A 20,802-nucleotide genomic window follows, 5' to 3' on the forward strand; every position below is an offset into this window, starting at 1 on the left:
AAAAAAAAAAAAAAAAAAAAAAAAAAGAAAATATATTCAGAATTGGACCATTTGTTATGACTTCCATGGCCGCCACCTGGCTCAAGCCACTATCATCTTCCTTCTGGATTATTACAGTAGGCTGCAGTTTAGTCTTAGTAGACCTGGTGGGTGCCTTTCGAGTTAAGATGGAGGTCATGTCACTTGCTTGCTTACCGCCTCTCAGTGGTTTCCCTCTTTCACTGCAATCAAAGGCAAACTTTGCAGGGAGGGGTGGCCAGGGCCCTGAATGATCTGCCCCCCATTTCCTCTCTGACCTCCACTCCTTCCTTGAACATGGTAGGCAGCTCACAGTTGGGCCTTTGAGTTTGCTGTTCCTTTTGCCTAGGACTGTCCAGCCCCTCCATTCTCCCCAGCATCCCCAGGGCTGATCTTGTACTCACTTCGGATCTCTGCTCAAATGTCTGCTTCTGTTAGGCCCTCCTTGCCCATCCCCGACCTTCTTGTTTCCATGGTTCTGCTTTGTCTTTCTCATCTTCAAACCATGTTTCTCTTGTTATGTGTTCCTTGTCTGTCTCTCCTCACTAAAGTATAAATTGCTTAGGGCAGGGCCTCCGTTTTGTTTCAGTGCAATATTCCTTGTACCTAGAATGATGCCTAGCATCTGGAGGAGGCTTGATGAGTATGTGTTGGAAGGCTGAATGAATGTGTCCGATTTCTAAAATCAGTCTCTATAATTTAAGTGGTTTGGGATGAGATTTTTTTTTTCCTTTTTATCAGATAGAGTCTCGCTCTGTTGCCCAGGCTAGAGTGCAGTGGCACGATCTCGACTCATTGCAACCTCTACCTCCCAGGTTCAAGCAGTTCTCCTGCCCAGCCTCCCAAGTAGCTGGGACTAGAGGTGCCCGTCACCATGCCTGGCTAATTTTTGTATTTTTAGTAGAGACGTGGTTTCACCATGTTGGCCAGGCTGGTCTTGAACTCCTGACCTCAGGTGATCCACTCGCCTCGGCCTCCCAAAGTGCTGGGATTACAGGCATGAGCCACTGCACCTGGCCAAGATTGTTTTTCTTGAAAAGACCAGTATATGGAAGTAGACAGCTCTAGAGTATGTTAGGTGGCAGTGGGATATTATTTTGAGTTAATTTTAAGCTATAAGCAGCAATCCACTCATTTGGAAAATGTCAGAAGAATTAATTATAGATGCACAAAACCAAAGTAAATTAAATAAGATAAGCCAAACAAGACAATTACAAGTAATGTTAAGTAACACATAGAAGCAGTTGTTTTTGGATTAATGCCACCTTTTTCATTAAATATAAATTGGAATTGGATTTATAAATTAAAGGGAAGTGGTTTCTCTAATTGTTTTGTTTTTTTGTTGTTTTTTTTTTTGAGATGGAGTTTTGCTCTTGTTGCCCTGGCTGGAGTGCAATGGCATGATCTCGGCTCACCGCAACCTCCGCCTCCCGGGTTCAGGCAGTTCTCCTGCCTCAGCCTCCCAAATAGCTAGAATTATAGACGTGTGCCACCACATCCGGCTAATTTTTGTATTTTTGGTAGAGACGGGGTTTCACCATGTTGATCAGGCTGATCTTGAACTGATGTCAGGTGATCTGCCTGCCTCGGCCTCCCAAAGTGTTGGGATTATAGGCATGAGCCACTGAGCCCAGCCTAGTTTTTTTTTAATTAAGCTTTATCATAGGAAGTTGTTAAATTTTTAATAAGCACATTTCTGCTTCTCAGTTGATGTCATAACTTATATTCTTAGTAAAAAGCAACGGCTTAAGGCTGGGTGTGGTGACTCATGCCTGTAATCCCGGCACTTTGGGAGGCTGAGGTGGGCAGATCACTTGAGTTCAGGAGTTGTAGACTAGCCTGACAATACAGCAAAACCCCGTTTCTACAAAAAAATACAAAAATTAGCTGGGTAGCATGCGCCTGTAGTCCCAGCTACTTGGGAGGCTGAGGTGAGAAGATCATTTGAGCTTGGGAGGTCAAGGTTGCAGTGAGCCAAGATTGTAACACTGCACTCCAGCCTGGCCAACAGAGCGAGACCTTGTCAAAAAATAATAATAATAAAATTGGCCGGGCACAGTGGCTAACTCCTGTAATCCCAGTAGTTTGGGAGGCCGAGGTAGGTGGATCACCTGAGGTCAGGAGTTCAAGACCAGCTTGGGCAATATGGTGAAACCCCATCTCTACTAAAAGTACAAAGAATTAGGTGGGCACGGTGGCACGTGCCTGTAATCCCAGCTACTCAGGAGGCTGAGGCAGGAGAATCACTTGAACCTGGAAGGCAGAGGTTGCACTGACCCGAGATTACGCCACTGCACTCCAGCCTGGGCAACAGAGTGAGACTCTGTCTGGAAAAAAAAAAAAAATTATATAAAATTTTAAAAAAGCAAAGGCTTAAAAAGTTTTTAAGTATGTATAGAAAATTAATGAACGACAGTTAACTTCCTAATGCTCAAATATTTTTGAATTTATTATATATTGTTTCAGGTTTGAAGATCAGCTTCAGCAATGGTTGTCTGAAGACTCAGGAGCATTTACGGATTTAACTTCCCTTCCCCTCTATCTTCCTCAGACTTTAGTGTCTCTTTCTCACACTATTGAACCTGTGATGAAAACGTCTGTAACTACTAGCCCACAGGTGAGAAGAAAGTATACATTTGGCATTTACATAAGAATTAAAGATTGAGAGAATGGCTGGGAAAAAAAGTAATATCACAATTTATCCTATGATGTTATGATGACCGACAAATTATTAGCTCAAATTAGACCTTTTCTTAAACTTTATCCATATCATTGTTAAAGAGACCCAACTGATTTTGAGTTTCTGCCTATGAAATAAATGAAGAATAGAATTGAAATATTCTTAAGAACTGAGTAAGACCTGTAACTGTGTGCTGATGTGTAATTAAGGGCATTAAGGTGATGACAGCAGCTTCTGTTGGAGCACATATTGTCTGAGCTTTGGTATTACCCAGACCTCTCTTCTGGGATTAATTTTTCCTGAGGAAAACTAATGAATGAGGAAGGTAAGCTCCCAGAAGTCAAGAGCCTCACCCAACAGTGTTCAAGTAGTGAGTGGTCAGGGTTGCTTTTCAAAGCCAGATCCAACTGGCTCCAAAGCCTAAGGTCTTTTTACCTTACCATTCTTCCTTCAGTGGTTAAAGATGCAAAAACAGAGTTTCAATCACAGATATGTGCCACTGAACAGGTAAAGACTGTGCTCCTGGACTGGCTTTAGGAAGTCCTTCAATAGGGGAGAAAAGCAAATTAAAATACTTTAAAAATATTCATACCCTTTGAATTACCAATTCTAAGCTAAAGAATTCTGACCTACCAGATATTCCCCAAAAATTAATGTATAAAAATGTTTACTGTAGCATTAGTTATATTGTATAAAAGTAGAAACAGATTAAATATCCGAAGATGGGAGTCCGATTAAACAATTATAACACATTCATGTGATAGAATAATTCACAGCCCATGACGATGATTTTCTAAAAATGACTGGCTGGGCGTGGTGGCTCATGCCTGTAATCCCAGCACTTCGGGAGGCTGAGGGAGGATTGCCTAAGTCCAGGAGTTTGAGTCTAGCCTGGGCAACATAAAGAGATCTCATCTCTATAATACATAATTAGCCAAGCATGGTGCTACATGCCTGTTGTCCCAGCTACTCAAGAGGCTGAGCTGGGAGGATCACTTGAGCCCAGGAGTTTGAGGCTGCAGTAAGCTCCGATCATACCACCGTGTTCCAGCCTGGGTGAAAAATGACTGACACTGGAAATTGTTCATGATAGAATACAAAGGCAAACAGTCTGTATACAGATATCAGCTGAATGTATGAGCTAAATGAGGCTGGAAGGATGTACAAAGGATACTTTTTTTTTCCCTCTGTAAAAATAAATAACTACTCAGATGAGGTTTCTAACATAATCCAGATCTAGTGCCTTCACAGAGAATAGGTCGTGGTTTATCGACATCCCAAAACTGTTCAGTTCCTTTTTTATTCAAATAGAGTGACATGATGAGGGAGCAACTGCAGCTGTCAGAGGCGACAGGAACATGTCTAGGCGAACGGCTAAAGCACCTGGAAAGGCTGATCCGGAGTTCAAGGGAAGAGGAAGTTGCCTCTGAGCTCCATCTCTCTGCGCTGCTAGATATGGTGGACATTTGAGCAGCCTGACCTGTGGGGAGGGGGTCTCTCCCGAAGGGTTTCTGTTTTTACTCAAAATAATGTTATTCTCAGATGCTTGATGCACTGTTGGAAATGTGATTAATTTAATCATGCAAATAAACCATTTAAATGTCAAAGTCTCCCAGTTTTTCTTTTCTTTTTTTTTTTTTTTTTAAAGTTCTGCTTTTTATTGAACACGTTATAAAAGTCGGCCGGGCGCGGTGGCTCACGCTTGTAATCCCAGCACTTTGGGAGGCTGAGGCGGGCGGATCACGAGGTCAGGAGATCGAGACCACGGTGAAACCCCGTCTCTACTAAAAATACAAAAAATTAGCCGGGCGTGGTGGCGGGCGCCTGTAGTCCCAGCTACTTGGAGAGGCTGAGGCAGGAGAATGGCGTGAACCCGGGAGGCGGAGCTTGCAGTGAGCCGAGATCGCGCCACTGCACTCCAGCCTGGGCGACAGAGCAAGACTCCGTCTCAAAAAAAAAAAAAAAGAGGTTTAGTCAAAAAGACCAAAGCCCATGTCATCATCAGACTCCTCGGATTCTTCTTTCTTTGCTTCCACTTTCTTCTCCTCAGCTGGAGCAGCAGCAGTGGAGGGGGCAGGACCTCCTGCTGGTGCAGCACCAGCTGCTGGAGCAGGTCCACTGGCCCCTACGTTGCAGATGAGGCTCCCAATGTTGATGTTGGTCAGGGCCTTTGCAAACAAGCCAGGCCAAAAAGGTTCGACATTTACACCGGCTGCTTTAATGAGGGCATTGATCTTATCCTCCGTGACTGTCACCTCATGGTCGTGCAGAATGAGGGCCGAGTAGATGCAGGCGAGCTCGGAGACGGACGCCATGGTGCGGGCGAGTGTAGGGCTGGCGCTGCCGGACACGGTGCTAGTCGCCGGATGAAGTGAGGGCCTCACCCCAACGTGGCCTTAGCTTCCTCGGAAGGACCGAGCACCTTGGCGGCAGCTGAGGAAAAGGCCCAGTTTTTCATAATGAAAAGTTGTTTCCCCTGTGTGACCTCTTCAATATTCTCCTATATTCATGACCTCCTCAGATTGTCACCCACCAGCATATGCTCTGAGGCAGTTTGGAGCTTACATTTCCATGTATAACAGGCGATTCATTCTCTCAGCAAACTTGCAGTCCTTGATGTGCCAGACATCAGTGATGCAGAGATAAAGTAAGACACAGGGCCTCTGCCTGCTAAGCCCACCCAGCTTACATCCAGGAGAGTCAGGTATTTATGTACATAATTCTCAGAGAATGTGCATGAGGTGTGGGCCTGAATTGGTAGCAAGGAAAAAACGGGATGGAACAGGGTCTGGCTGGGTAGAGGAGAAAGCAGAATTCCCAGACAGGAGTGCAGGGGTGTAGCTGGGGACAGTGTACTTGAGAGGACATGATGAAAGCTTGGAGATACCAGCTTGGTTGTGTGGCCAAGTGAGGGGAACAGGCCAGCAGGGTGAGGTCAGAGATTCTTGTCACCTTCTTCTGAGAGCTGTGAGAACCAGTTGAAGATTAGGCAGAGAAGTGATCTGGTCACATTTTCTTTTAAAAATGGCATGTAGGGCAGGAATCTTGAGAGGTGAGTGCTGCAGCCATCCAGGTGAAATTCAAAGGGAATAAGCCTGAGTTTGCTAGCAATTAGTGTGAAGAGGGGATAAAATTTGAGCCAGATACAGAAAGAGGTATTAATAGACTTGGTGGTGTTGTGTATGACCACCAATCTTAAACTGGCACTCAGCATCTCCTGACTGTAATCCTGCATCCCCAGACTCTATTTCATGTCTTCTCATTCTCTTCAAACCTCCAACATTCTTAGATCATGTCCTTATTTCACTGAGAAAACAATAGCACTAAGAAGAGAACCTCTTCCTCCACTAAATCAATCCCTGCTTCTCCAAACACACACTACTCAGCTCAGGGATCTTTAGTGATTAACTTCATGTAAAGACTTAAATAATGCTATTTCTTAATCTTGACTTGACATTGTTGACTTCCTACAATGGAAGAGGAGTTAGCTTCTCTTACACTGTCTTTCCCATGACATATTATCACCCCCACCCTCAACACCCACATTTCCTCTCCTATTAGTCTCCCTAAGCAGTTTAATATTGGCTGAAACCTGCATTCACAGTTTAGTATAACTGTATGTTTACCATTTCCTGTTGAGCCCTTTATTGGTTTATGATTACATTTCCTTTAGGTACAGCTTTTGATTTTTCCTGGAGTTAATTACATTGTTTTTCTCATTTGCTTGGTTTTCTACGCTCTTGTCACTACTTTACCCAAAAGTTGCTGCCCTAAGTGTAAAGCTCTTCCCAACAAAGTCATGTGCATCAGGTAATATGCTCCACTTTCTCTTCGAGATGTTCCTCTGGGAACCCCGTCTTCTTGCCATAACTTGGACATTTCCTGGATTCTGAATCATATTTTCCTCTTCCTTGGTTTTCTCTTCTTGATGGAGCCTGTCCTTTAGTAGCCTTCTGAGCCTGAATATCTAAAATGTCTTTATTTCTACTGTAATATTATCAAATATATATTTGGTCTTTGTCTCTGCCTTCTGATATACAACTCCTAAAATCCTTGGGATCTCTAAAGTGATGTCTTTTTGTATGCTAGTAAGATGACTGATGGCGGACAGCTCCTATGTAGCTTCAGGATAGGGACTGGTCATCTGAAAGACCAGGGCATGATTAGAGGGGTTGAAACTTTCAGCCCACCCCCCAAACTCCCAGAGGTTGGGGGAGAGGGACTGAAAGTGACGTTGATCGCCAATGGGCAATGATTTAATCAATCATGCCTATGTAATGAGGCCTCCTAAAAACCCAAAAGGACAGGGTTCAGAGAGCTTGTGGATAGCCAAATGTGTGGGGGCTTCCAGGAAGGTGGACAAGAACATGTCCACACGCTGGGAGAATGGCACTTCCCAACTCCTTGCAGACAGAAGCTCCTGCTCTTGGGACTCTTCTAGGCTTCACCCTGTGTATCTTTTCATCTGGCTGTTTATATGTAGCCTTTAAAATAGCCTTGTAATAAACGTGTGTTTCCCTGAGTTCTGTGAACTGCCCTTGTAAATTAAAGCCAAGGAGGGGGTCTTGGGAACCCAGAAGGACAGGTAAAACAACCTGGGGCTTGTGATTGACACTGGACATGGGGCTCAGTCTTGCGGCACGGAGTCCTCAACTTGTGTGATCTGCTGCTATCTCCAGGTAGACGGTGCAGGATTGAAGCGGATACCCAGCTGGTGTCTGCTGTACAGCTGAATGCTTGCTTGTCGGTGGGGAGAAATTCTCTACATCTGGTGCCAAAAGGATGTTGTGAGAGTAAAGAAATGGCTTTCTTTTTTTTTTTTTGGACTTATCTATCCTTATGTTTGATTCATCATTTGAATAGGAATAGAATTTTAGACTAGAAATCATTCCTTTGTGTTTTTTCTTTGTTGCTGTAAATTTTTGAGATCACCTCTATTCCTGGTGTTCTCAAATTTCTCAACGACATTACGTCATATGTTGCCTCCCCATTCCCTCCCCAACCCCTGCCCAATTTATTGTGCTGGGCACTTTGTAGTCCTTTTTTCTAGTTTTTTATTGCTATTGAACAAATTACCCCAAATACAGTAGCTTAAATTTGAGGAGGATTCAGCTGGGCAGCTTTCTGTTGGGATCTCTCATGCAGCTGCAGTCAGGTATTGGCTGAGGTTATAGTCATCTGAAGGCTTGACTGGGTCAGTGGTCCAAGATGGATCACTTGCATGGCTGGAGGTAATGTTGCACTGTTTTCCCCAAATGTCTGGCTCATGCTGATGATGGGGCTCTAAGGAGCTTGTTGGAAACTGTCAGTGGGTACAGTCTGCCAGCTAATAGGTTTTTCTACTACGTCATAGTTGCCAGTGTTTGCAGGACTCCTCTTGTGGGCCAGCTGCTCCAGAGGGATCCTCCCACTATCTCATGCTATCTGGCTGAGTGGGAGAAGTGAGCCTGGACCCATATGTGTAGGCTTTAACTCAATCCGTCTGCTTTCAGTGGTCCTCAGCTATGCCTCATGCTTGAGGTAACACCTACTCTGATTCAACTACTACAGACTTCCTCCACCCAAGCAGGAGAGGGGATCTATGGTCACACTGTTCCTCACAAAAATTTTCCACTAGTTATTCCAATTTCTGCACCTTCCTGGTATTTGCTGGCAGGAATGGTCTCTTGTTGGCTTCACCCACAAACGTAAGTCTCAACTTTCTCTGGCTCAGTTATCACTTCTCCATCCATTCCCAGTCTCTATAATTTTGTTGACTTCTCTTGCTTACTAGTGTCTCCTCTCCCATTCTTTGTGGGTTTTTTTTCGGTCTTTTATTACTTTATGTGAGTAGGGTTTGGGCAGGAAATGGAGGTTAATGTTTATGCTCAGTCTGCCATGTTTAACTGAAAATTTCTTTCCAAATTCTGCCATTAGGCTTTTCTCTCCATGTCTCCTGAGATAGCTCTTGTCAGTCACCAATACATTGTTTTGTTGCATCCAATAATAAATTGTCTTCATTTTGCAATCCCTTCAAAGCCTCAGCAAAGATCACCATGTCTTCACTTATATTATCTTCATATTCACTTATATTCACTTCATATTCCTCTGGTTTTCCACCTCTCTCTGGTCATTCCTCTATACTGGAAAAGGTTGGTGCCCCAGGGCTCATCCTAGAACTTCTCTTTTTTATGTGCATTTCCTAATTCATCTTGTCCAATCTCATGATTTCAAGTACTACCTGAAAGCAAATGACTCCCAAATTCCTATCTCTAGCATTATCTTCTCTCCTGAATGCCAGCCTACTCAATATTTCACTTGAATGTCTAATAAGCATCTCTAGTATAACTTGTCCCCACTTTAATCTGAACTCTCCAATCAAACTTTCCCTATTTTAGGCCAGATGCAGTGGCTCATGCCTATAATCCCAACACTCTGGGAGGCTGAAGTGGGAGGATTCCTTGTGGCCAGGAGTTTGAGACCATCCTGGGCAACATAGCGAGACCCCGTGTCTCTACCAAACTTAAAAAAAATTAGCCAGGTGTGGTGGCACAGGCCTGTAGTCCCAGCTATTCAGGAGGCTGAGCCCGGAAGATCACTTAGCCCTGGAATTTGAGGCTGCAGTGAGCTAATGATTGTGCCACTGCATTCCGACCTGGGTGACAGACTGAGATCCTGTCACTAAATAAATAAGTAAAAGACACCTCTGTTTCAGTAAATGACCACCACCATATACCCAGTTGTTGAGGCCAAAATCCTCAGAGCCTTCTGTATCTGGCTTAATGAACAAGCTGGATGCAGTAGTATGCAAGCAGATAGGAACAGTGTTTTTTCTCATGACTGCCCCTAGAAGCTTAACTATGTCAATTCTCAGACGTAGTTTACAGCTTTTTCTTTTCTTTCAGACATTAAAAAGAGCGGGTTATTTTACTCATAAAAAGTCCAGTCCATTAAAATATCAAAACTCAAACTCTTCTCCAACTGAAACCTCTTCCCTCACCTAGCTTTGACAGGTTCAGTGTGAGATTCCATCCAGGCTGAAGCCCCTTATTCCTATTCTTCATGTTTCTACATGGAGGAACTTATCTGGAGAAAAACTTCCAGCCTCTTCCTGCTTCCAAAGAAGTAGAATGACTCATTTGATTGAATTTCAGAGAACAGATAGGGTGGAGTGTGCTCAGGCTCCTCTGGGTACTCTTTATGGGGTCTGTGGGTTGACTGGAGGGGTGTCTTCCGGTGGGCACTCAATTGCATAGTGCTTGGTGAGGCAGTTTCATGGCCTAGAGGCTGGGGGATATGTTTGTCTGACTTACAGGTGATTTAGTAGCTTGCCCTCTTGCTTGCAGATTTAAGCCTTGTCCTTCAAGCTAGCTTTTTAATTTGTGGCAAGGCTGATATTTTGATACCCACCCATCTTATTGCTGTGTCTTTTTCATTCGTTTCTGAACTGGGATAGGAAGAGGTGAGTATCCTTGATTGTCTAAAACCCCGCTATTCCACTGGGGGGAAGGTGCCTGTGGGTGTTCTTTTGTCCACTCTCTCTTCCAACTTTCTCCTCCGGCTTGCTGTGGCTCACGGCCCCTTCGAAGTTAGGCTGGGGGTAGGAACTGAGGAGTGGGTGCCGAAATGCTCATTAGGCTGGGGCAGTTGTAACTGGACGTCAGGGCTTCTGTGGGCCAGATGAAGACATGCTGGGGTCTTCTGTGGGTCCTTGACCTGACTTAGGGACCACAGGCTGCAGCCTCCAGACGTCAGCCATGTTTCCAAGTCAGACGCCCCCTGCCCTGCTGCGCCCGGCTGTCCCTTCCAAGTTCGGTCACTCGCTCTGCCTCCATCCTCCTCTTCCCTCTGCTGCTAAGGCTTTTCACCTTTAATTTCTCCTGGGGCCACCCCCAACTCCAGCGACCCCGTGAGTAGCTGAGGCTCTACCGCGCTCGGTCCTGGCCGGCGACGCAGCCCTTCCCTGGCGGGGCTCCAGGACTTCTGGCCCCTGTGGTCCGCCAGGCCTGGGGGCCTACGGCCTCACCGCGCCTACCCCACTCCCCCCAGGGAAGCCTACGCGGCGCTCAGCTTCCCAGGGACGCCCAGGCGGCGCCCTCTGCTCCTCCGCTCCGCCCCGCCCTGCTCCTTGTCTCGCACTGGCGCCGACTGCCTGCGCCCACCTCACCTCAGGGCGGCCTCCCGCCCCCACCCCCGGCCCCGGCGTCCGGGCAAATCTTGCAGCGCGAGAGCAATTCCCTGCCACCCCACCTTCGCACTCGCTGTCCCTCGCTCGAGCCTCGCTCCCTACGTCCTTCCTTCCGACCTGCGGCGGGACCCTCCTCACAAATTCCTCAGAGACGCTCACCTCAGAGCGCTGCGCACGGGGCCGGGCTCCCGGGACGACAGCCTCTAGAGGGCGCGCGAGAGGCCCCGCCCCCGCCCGCCGGCCCCACCCACCAGCCCCGCCCCCGCCTCTCCACCCACCAGCCCCGCCCCTCATGCCCCGCCAATAAGGCCCCACCCACCTCCCCCCGACCCGTCGCCTTCACCCAGCATCCCCGCTCCCTCAGGCCCCGCCCCACGCCGCATGGGGCACCGCGCGCTCCACCATTGTGGTCGCCTGGCACACCCCGGGGTCATGCTCGCGGTGCTCTGATTGGTTGCGTCGGTGTCGGCCCACCGAGGCCTGAGCGCCTGCCGAGGCCCGCGCCTGCGTAGTGCGCGCGGGAGGGGCGGGGCTGGGCGGCAGCTCCCGGGTGCGGGCAGCGGGCAGCTGGTAGTGGGCGGCGTAGACCACTGCAGCAGCGATGACGGAGGGCACGTGAGTCCCCTCGCCCCGGGCTCCTGACGAATGCGGGGTGGTCCTGGGTGCTGAGGAGAGCGCGACGCGGGCAGTGGGCCGGGGTTGGGGCGCGGCCTGGGTCGCTGATGGCCGGTGGTCCTCAGGTGTCTGCGGCGCCGAGGGGGCCCCTACAAGACCGAGCCCGCCACCGACCTCGGCCGCTGGCGACTCAACTGCGAGAGGGGCCGGCAGACGTGGACCTACCTGCAGGACGAGCGCGCCGGCCGCGAGCAGACCGGCCTGGAAGCCCACGCCCTGGGGCTGGACACCGTAAGTTGCTTCCGTGGAGCGTCCGCGAGCGCGGGGGCCCTGAGGGGTTAGCCGTGAGGAGCACGTTTTCTCTCAGAAAGGCGGGTGGTAGGACCCGGCCAGCGACGCCCACCCCAGGGCGAGCGCCCACGGGAACTGCGTTCGCGGGCCCCTCCGCTTCAGCCCCTTCATCTCTAAACCACGCATAGGAGACTCCTAATGTTTTATTTTTTAGCACCTTATTTTGAGATAATTTTTGACTTATAGGAGAGTTGCAAAGATAGTTGTAACTTTGTTTTTATTCAGAAAAAGTGTTTGGATCCGCTGTCTTAGTTGTGTGCATTGTAAGAGATTTTGGTCGTCAGAGTCTGCAGTGTAAACAGGGTCTCCTGCCAAGCCCCGGCCACCGTGGGAAAGGCTGTGCCACCCCTTGGGCCCTCTTTGAGAGGCCCGAGTCCCAGGCCCAGGTGGGCACCCGTGCTCCACCCCACACTCTGGGTGCCTGGTTTATTCCAGACAGCTTGGAGAAGTTGTGAAGAATACATTACTGGAAAATAAAGCAACGAAAATGTGCAACTGTTCTTTTACTTTGCTGAGGTGTGATACTCTCATCAAAGAGTTTCAGACTTTTGATGGAAACAGCTGAAACTTTTAAAGTAATTTACATTCACTGTTTTGACTTGGGCTGTATGTGAAGAGGGTTCCTCTGGCCAGGCAACAGTCCCTTCAGCTCTCTCTCTTTTTTTTTTTTTTCGGTCTCTTTGCAGAAGAATTACTTTAAGGACTTGCCCAAAGCCCGCACCGCCTTTGAGGGGGCTCTGAACGGGATGACATTTTACGTGGGGCTGCAGGCTGAGGATGGGCACTGGACGGGTGATTATGGTGGCCCACTTTTCCTCCTGCCAGGTAGGAGTATGCTGCCCCAGCCTGAGGGTATGGCCACCCTGGATCACCCTTGGGATCCTGGCCCAGCCTGGTCTAGGGTTTTGATGAAGCAGGTGAAAATCCAGGGGCTCACATAGAAAAGGGCTGGCAAACTCTGTCCTCAGAGTCATCCTGCTATTGGTTTAGGGGATCAGCTAGGCTCTCTGATAAGAGAAGCAAGTGGTTCTCTAGGGGTCTGTGTTGCCTTGAGGGAGGAGGAAGCTGGGCTTTGAAGTCTCAGTACAGAGTGGGATGGGCATTCCAGGTGGAAGGCCCAGCCTATGCCAAGGGGCTGTAGGTGGGCAGAGTGGTGGGTGGGGAGATGATATCTGCTGTGAACTTACTCTGAGCTATTGCAGGAGAGCTTCAGGTTCAGGCTGGTGAGTAGGAGGAGCATAGCAGTTGGACTGCCTGGGTATCGAGCTGATTTGGCTACACAAGACTATTTTGCATCCTGGGAGTGTTTCTCTGCAGAAATCCTCAGCCTTGTAAAATGGGAAATTCCCTCCTATGAATTTATGCAATAGGACTTTTTTCCCTAGTGACTTGTAATCACATTGTTTTAATGACGTGAATTCCTACGTAAATAGGTTTTGTTTCTGTAATAACTCTTATTGATACGTCATTTTCTTTTACTACGCTGACTTTGTAGTAGGTAGAAAGTCCTTATATACCTTTGTTGCCTTTCTTTTTAAAACATCTCTTACCTGTGTCTATTCATTTACTCATCCAAATTGCCTTTATCCTGATTCTGTCCCAGACTTGAAATGAAGTTGCAATAGGCTTATATGTTAGTTTGGGAAGAGTTGGCCTTTAATGTTAAAAACAGTTTCATGGTGTTTACTGTAGGCCAAGCCCTGCTCAAGGCCTGTTCTTCTTTTAGTCCTTAGAATAAGCCTAATGCGATACATTAGGAAGCTGAGGCACATTTATTCCAGGTAACCAGACTAGCAGGAGGAGCACTGGGATCCCCATCTCTGCTTTGACTTCTAGCCTTGCTGCCACCTGGACTGTATAGCATTGAGTTTTTCTGTCCTGGGATTTGAGGGCCTGTCCTTAGGGGAAGTCAAGGTGCTCTTCTTCCCTTGGCCCCATCAGGGCCTTTTTAGACTGTTCCCAGGGCCCATGGTAAGGCAATGACATAGAGTTGGTCAGGAGATGGGTCAGCTGCACTTTGCCTCTGTAGCCTCATCTGTGACAGGATTGGAATCAGGTTTGGTTATGTGCACAGTGTCAGGCACGCAGTGGTGCTTGGTCAGTGGGGATTACTGTGTTGTTTGTTCTTGCTGCTTTGGCTCTAGGCTTAGCTGGCTGGGACCCTTCCTGTGGGCTGGCTGTGAGTTGGAGTTTTTTTGTTTTTCTTTTTGTTTTTTTGTTTTTTTTTTTTGAGACAGCGTTTCGCTCTTGTTCCCCAGGCTGGAGTGCAATGGGCGCGATTTTGACTCATTGCAGTCTCCCCCTCCTGGGTCCAGGCGATTCTCCTGCCTCAGCCTCCTGTAGGGTCCAGCCCCACAGGGTCGGTGAGTTTTTCTCCCCGTGTGCGGAGACAAGAGATTGTAGAAATAAAGACACAAGACAGAGAGATAAAAGGAAAGACAGCTGGGCCCGGGGGACCACTACCACCAAGACGCAGAGACTGGTAGTGGCCCCGAATACCAGGCTGCGCTGGTATTTATTGGATACAACACAAAGTGGCAGGGTAAGGAGTGTGAGCCATCTCCAATGATAGGTAAGGTCACGTGTCCACTGGACAGGGGGCCCTTCCCTGCCTGGCAGCTGAGGCAGAGAGAGGGAGAGAGAGAGACAGCTTATGCCATTATTTCTGCATATCAGAGACTTTTAGTACTTTCACTAATTTTGCTAGTGTTATCTAAAAGGCAGAGCCAGGTGTACAGGATGGAACATGAAAGTGGACTAACAGCATGACCACTGAAGCACAGCATCACAGGGAGACGGTTAGGCCTCCAGATAACTATGGGCAAGCCTGACTGGTGTCAGGCCCTCCACAAGAGGTGGAGGAGTAGAGTCTTCTCTAAACCGCACCCCCCCCCCCCCGGGGAAAGGGAGACTCCCTTTCCTAAGTAGCGAGTGTTTTTCCTTGACACTGATGCTACCGCTAGACCACGGTTGGGTCCGCTTGGCAACAGGCATCTTCCCAGACGCTGGCGTTACCGCTAGACCAAGGAGCCCTCTGGTGGCCCTGTCCGGGCGTAACAGAAGGCTCGCACTCTTGTCTTCTGGTCACTTCTCACTATGTCCCTTCAGCTCCTATCTCTGTATGGCCTGGTTTTTCCTAGGTTATGATTGTAGAGCCAAGATTATTATAATATTGGAATAAAGAGTAATTGCTACAAACTAATGATTAATGATATTCATATATAATCATATGTATGATCTAGAACTAGTATAACTCTCGTTGTTTTATATATTTTGTTATACTGGAACAGCTCGTGCCCTCGGTCTCTTGCCTTGGCACCAAGGTGGCTTGCCGCCCACAGCCTCCCGAGTAGCTGGGATTACAGCCATGTGCCACCATGCCTGGCTAATTTTTGTATTTTTGGTAGAGACGGGGTTTCACCATGTTGGTCAGGCTGGTCTCGAACTCCTGACCTCGTGATCCGCCCCCCTCAGCCTCCCAAAGTTCTGGGATTACAGGCGTGAGCCACCACACCTGGCCGAGTTGGAGCTTTTCTTCCCTCTTTCTGGACTTTGGAAAATGCTCTTGGTCCATGATGCTGTGTAGACAGCTCCCATCTACTGTGGCCTGTGCGGCATTGGGCAGCACTCTGGTGAACACTGAGTCGGGTCTGACATCCTAGCCCCACCATTTACTGGCTGAGCCTCAGTTTCCTTGCCTGTAAAATCAGGAAGATGCTGGCTCTGCTCCTCTCTGCACATTTCCGCATCCTAACAGCATTATAACTGTCAGGAAAGAGATGGGCTTGTTTGGGATGGCTCATTTTATGTGACCCTGTGCGCTGTCTCTGAGTCTATCTGCCCTTCTTCCGGGGCATGTCCGGATGGTTTGAACACTAGGGCTTCTGATGCTCTAAGCGAGAGTCAGGTATTCATTCCATGGTACATGTGGCTGGGGTCTGCCCTGAGACCTGTCCCGTGCCAGGCTCTGGGGGCACATGGCTGATGGAACCAAGCATGGGGAGTGGAGGTGGAGGGTGGCCTGTGACCACCATGCCTGAGAGGACCAGGCTGGGGACAGAAGGTTCTTAGTGGATAATATTTATTGTCTCTCCCTCCCCCCTGACATTTGCAAAGCGGCATATGCTTGTAAAAAATTTATGAAACAGAAAAATATAAATAAGTAAATAGGTATTACCACATGCAAGGGCGACCAATTTTGTATTTTTCTTCCCAGCAGATGTTAAAGCAAGACCAACAGTCTCCCCTCATGGAAGGCCCACTGATCTAAAATGCTGGTTCCTTTTGGACCTTCAGGGCACTTGGGGGAGACCTTCCTGAGGTGCTGTGCAGTGTTTGGTGTTTCTCTGACCCAGATGGTCATGGGAGCCAGGCGTGGCTGAGTGGGCTCTGCAGGCCTTAGGAAGGGAGCATCGCCTGTGCTGTGGCTGACGTTCTCTCTGGCCCTGTTCCCAAAGTTCCCCATGGGGGCCTGGGAGGAATGGCCTTTCCAGGGGGTGTTTTTATGAGAAGGAAGTAGCTCCCTGCTGGAGTGAGGTGCTCAGGAGGAAAGGGGCCTGGTCTTAGCAGTGATGACCACGTGCCCCCAGCGAGGAACATCTCTCCTGCCACACAGGCCTCCTGATCACTTGCCACGTGGCTCGCATCCCTCTGCCAGCCGGATACAGAGAAGAGATTGTGCGGTACCTGCGGTCAGTGCAGCTCCCCGACGGTGGCTGGGGCCTGTGAGTGTGCCTGCCCCTGTGTCACTGCACATGTGCATGTGTGTGTTCTCATGATGTAGGAGATGCTTGGGTTTCCAGGCAGCTGCCAAGGGGTTAGGAGTGATTGCAGCTGTGGGCGTGGGGTGGGTTGGGGAGAGACTAGCAGGAGAGGAGTGGGCTGAAGGCTGTGCAGGTGGGGCCTCGGCTTCATGTCTTTTGTTAAATGGGTTTTGTGGCTGTTAGGACACTCTTGAGACCCACATGTGACAACTGTCAGTCTGTTATCACTTAAGGCAGAAGAAAGGTGCCCTTGACTCTGGGCTGGCAGCAAGTGGAGACAGGGCCTAACAGCTTTCCTGCCATGTGGCACACACTTTGGGAGCAGAGCCGTAGCCCAAAGTGGACCGCCCTTGGGCTAGAAGTGTTGACTCAGGCGTGGGAAGGTGTAGAGCAGGCGGGTCGGTGAGGAAGGAGTTGGGGGCTCGGTTGTCATGGGAGGTGCATGAATTCGTACTGCAGAGTGGCGGCTCAGGGGTCTCCTGTGTTGGCATGTTAGGTCAGGTTAAGGCATTTTAGCATTCTTAGTTTTCTGAGGAAACTCCACAGAAAGTTTTACTTCATTTCTTAGAAGTAAGGACAGATACCCGTTTCTCACCTGTCCTCTGCTCCTGTAGGCACATTGAGGATAAGTCCACCGTGTTTGGGACTGCGCTCAACTATGTGTCTCTCAGAATTCTGGGTGTTGGGCCTGACGATCCTGACCTGGTACGAGCCCGGAACATTCTTCACAAGAAAGGTACAGCCTGTGCAGCATGTGCTGGGCCAGGGGTTCATGTCAACTCGATAATGAACTCTCACAAACGAGATACAGAAAGATGCACTTGCAGCTGAAACAATGGGCAAAGCACATGAGCAGGGAATTTGTCAAAGCAGAAGTAGGCAGACACTGTTTAACCTAGGCATCATTTTTTAAAAAAGCAAATTAAGAGCCAGGCACAGTGGCTCATGCCTGCAATTCCAGCACTTTGGGAGACTGAGGTAGAAGGACCACTTCAACCTAGGAGTTCGAGGCCAGCCTGGGCAACATAGTGAGACCCGGTCTCTACAAAAACAATAAAATATTAGCCAGGTGTGATGATATGCACCTGTAGTCCCAGCTACTTGGAGGCTAGTAAGGCAGGAGGATCACTTGAGCCCAGGAGTTCTGGGTTGCAGTGAGATGCTTGTACTACTGCACTCTAGCCTGGGTGACAGTGAGACCCTGTCTCTAATAAAAAAGCCAAGCAAATTAAGACAACCAGGTAATTCTGTTTGTTTCCTGAATTGGCAAAGACTTAAACAAAGCGTGTTAATATGTCCACCTTCTGGAGGCAGCCTGGCTGCAGGCGAGGGCAGCCCTGGAGCTTGCACCTTCCAAGCTGGCCGTCTACCTCTCCAAGCCCCAACTGTCTACCTCTCCAAGCCCTGGTCTGGCTACCTCCCCAAGCCCTGGGCTGTCCACCTCTCCAAGCCCCGGGGGGTGTCCCCTCTCAACCCCAATGTCGTCTCCAAAAGCCGGCCTGGTACCTCTCCACCAAACCCCGGCCTGGCTACCTCTCCAGGCCCCAACTGTCCACCTCTCCAAGCCCCGGGCTGTCCACCTCTCCAAGCCCCAACTGTCTACCTCTCCAAGCCCTGGCTGTCCACCTCTCCAAGCCCTGGACTGGCTACTTCTCCAAGCCCCAACTGTCTACCTCTCCAAGCCCCAGGCTGTCCACCTCTCCAAGCCCCAACTATCTTCCTCTCCAAGCCCCAACTGTCTACTTCTCCAAGCCCCAGGCTGTCCACCTCTCCAAGCCCCAACTATCTTCCTCTCCAAGCCCCAACTGTCTACCTCTCCAAGCCCCGGCCTGGCTACCTCTCCAAGTCCCTGGCTACCTCTCCAAGCCCAGCCTGGCTACCTCTCCTCTTGCCTGTAGGCCCTGAGGGCAATTCCAGCCCAAGGGAATCAATCCATGGCTCCTGCTGCTCCAAGAAAACCTAGTTCATGTTGTAGCTCTGCATCCTCTGCCTTTCACTGACCTTCCGTAGCCAGTCCCACCTGCCCTGCTCTCTGCCGCATGCACAGGGGCCTCCTGTCAGCTCCTCAGAGGCCCTTATTATCCCAGGGCTCGCCATGCACTGCTTCCTTCACCTGGAGCCTCTTACCTTGCACTCCTGCCCCACTGGCTCACACTTTACATGTTCCTTCTTTGAGGACCTCTTCCTGACCTACCATGCCAGGTGGAGTGTCCTGTTACACATTCCCACGAGATCCTGCCTTCTTTCTTCATGAGCTTGTCACTGTTGTCATCAGTTCACTGTCAGCCTTTGGTGTCGTTGATGCTGCGTCCCCAAGGCTGCTGTCTAGTTCCCACCACACTCCTGGCGCCTGCCTGGTGAAGGAACGTGTTTAGGCTGCACTTTGCCTAGTAGCTTTGTGGGTCTTTATTGCCTTTTGCATACCTTTTGGGGTTTGGAGCAGGGACTCCTCAGAAGTGTGTTTAGATGGCGTGGCTGTGCCAGGACTGCATGCTGCTGAAGTGGCTCTGGCATGGGGCCGGCGTGCCGGAGCTACTCTGGAGTCTGGGGTCATCTTTGTTCCCATACAGGACCAGTCTGCCAAGTGGAGATGACACAGACTGGGGCAGCTCAGGCTTGGCTCAGAGGGCGAGGCCGAGTGTGCGCTGTCACTTCCCCGCCTTGCCTTTTCCAGGCGCATGTGCACCTGGGCCCCTCGCTCACCTGAGCACTGAGGTGTCCCTGGACCTTCCCAGGTAGCTGTCTTCATGTGCTCCTTCCTGGGGCCAAGAGTTGCAAACACCTCTCCTGGGGCTGGACATACTCACTCCCAGGAAAGCCACTGGTTCCACCTAGGGGCTGTGTATCCAGGCATGTTCTCAGCACTCTGGAACCTGCTTCGCACATGGGGGTCGCAAGATCTGCATGAGGCTGCCCTTGCCTCATGGAGAGGGGCACACGTGACTCCCAGGGGGTGAAGCTTCCCAGCTAGAGGCAGTGCAGGCTTTGCTGACAGGAAGCAGATGACATGGGCCTATTCTCTCCCCCCCTCAGGTGGTGCTGTGGCCATCCCCTCCTGGGGGAAGTTCTGGCTGGCTGTCCTGAATGTTTACAGCTGGGAAGGCCTCAATACCCTGTTCCCAGAGATGTGGTATGTCTGCTGTTGATTTGGTTGTTGGGTCGCTGCTGCTGTCCCGAGGAGTAGAGTGACAGGGACCGTGGGTCAGGTGCAGGCTGTGACAGCAGAGAGGGGTGGGCATTCTGTGGGTGGGTGGAGTTAGGCTCCTAGCAGAGGCCCTGATCGAGCTTGAGTCCTATAGGGATACAGAAAGGGGGAGGTTCCCAACTGAGCAGGAAGGAGGTTGTGCCGTGGATGGAGGTACCCCGAGTCAGGCCGCAGGCAGCACTGGGTGGCTTCCCTCTTGCTGTGGAAGACTCTGAGCATCTGTAGAAGTAGGATGAGGCTGCCCCTCCCCCAGCCTGCACAGGGGCATCCTGTGCTGCTGCTGCTGCTCCGCTTGTCTTCTTTGCTGGTGAATGTGAAGTGTGTCCCAATGTGATACCTCACCTGTGGATTCAGTGTGTGTGCCTTTAAAAGATCAGTGTCTGTGGCCAGGTGGCTCACGCCTGTAATCCCAGCACTTCGGGAGGCCGAGGCGGGCAGATCACGAGGTCAAGGGATCGAGACCATCCTGGCCAACATGGTGAAATCCCGTCTCTACTAGAAATACAAAAATTAGCTGGGCATGGCGGCGCGTGCCTGTAGTTTCCAGCTACTCGGGAGGCTGAGGCAGGAGAATAACTTGAACCTGGGAGGCAGAGGTTGCAGTGAGCCGAGATCGTGCCACCGCATTCCAGCCTGGCGACAGAGTGAGACTCTGTCTTAAAAAAAAAAAAAAAAAAAAAAAAAATCACTGTTTGTTTTTTTAAACAGAACCACATACTGTTTAAATACCCAGCAAAATCAACATTAATTTCTTATTATCTGGTGTGCATTTTTTTTTGTTTTGTTTTGAGACGGAGTCTAGCTCTGTCACTCAGGCTGGAGTGCAGTGGCATGATTTTGATTCTCCTGCCTCAGCCTCCTGAGTAGCTAGGACTACAGGCACCCACCACCATGCCCAGCTAATTGTTGTATTTTTAGTAGAGACAGAGTTTCACTTTGTTGGCCAGGCTGGTCTCAAACTCCTGACCTCAGGTGATCCGCCTGCCTTGGCCTCCCAAAGTGC

General features: G+C 49.6%; 3 protein-coding genes across 7 annotated transcripts in view; 2 read left to right on the plus strand and 1 right to left on the minus strand.

Annotated features, from left to right (window-relative positions):
- The window catches only part of MCM3AP (minichromosome maintenance complex component 3 associated protein), a 49,953-nt gene extending 45,648 nt beyond the window's left edge, over window positions 1-4,305 (plus strand). For all 4 annotated transcript variants that reach the window (XM_032174556.2, XM_032174554.2, XM_058427626.1 and 1 more), the window contains 2 exons: window positions 2,485-2,635; window positions 4,010-4,305. In XM_032174556.2, coding sequence (XP_032030447.1) covers window positions 2,485-2,635; window positions 4,010-4,168 — 310 coding nt within the window. In that variant the 3' untranslated portion in view covers window positions 4,169-4,305. The remainder of the gene's footprint in view (window positions 1-2,484; window positions 2,636-4,009) is intronic.
- A 327-nt stretch (window positions 4,306-4,632) lies between these two features.
- On the minus strand, window positions 4,633-5,146 carry LOC116481729 (large ribosomal subunit protein P1-like). Its single transcript, XM_032753503.2, has one exon. It carries the CDS (start codon window positions 5,011-5,013, stop codon window positions 4,669-4,671), a length of 345 nt encoding a protein of 114 aa, XP_032609394.1. The 5' UTR covers window positions 5,014-5,146; the 3' UTR covers window positions 4,633-4,668.
- Window positions 5,147-11,333: 6,187 nt separating this feature from the next.
- Window positions 11,334-20,802, plus strand: part of LSS (lanosterol synthase) — a 37,230-nt gene continuing 27,761 nt past the window's right edge. For both annotated transcript variants that reach the window (XM_032174583.2, XM_058427413.1), the window contains exons 1-6: window positions 11,334-11,480; window positions 11,606-11,771; window positions 12,518-12,656; window positions 16,447-16,555; window positions 17,209-17,330; window positions 19,628-19,724. In XM_032174583.2, the coding sequence (XP_032030474.1) occupies window positions 11,467-11,480; window positions 11,606-11,771; window positions 12,518-12,656; window positions 16,447-16,555; window positions 17,209-17,330; window positions 19,628-19,724 (647 nt within the window). In that variant the 5' untranslated portion in view covers window positions 11,334-11,466. The remainder of the gene's footprint in view (window positions 11,481-11,605; window positions 11,772-12,517; window positions 12,657-16,446; window positions 16,556-17,208; window positions 17,331-19,627; window positions 19,725-20,802) is intronic.

Source organism: Hylobates moloch, unplaced genomic scaffold (genome assembly GCF_009828535.3).
Source record: "Hylobates moloch isolate HMO894 unplaced genomic scaffold, HMol_V3 SCAFFOLD_14, whole genome shotgun sequence".
In the NCBI taxonomy this organism is placed as follows: domain Eukaryota; kingdom Metazoa; phylum Chordata; class Mammalia; order Primates; family Hylobatidae; genus Hylobates; species Hylobates moloch.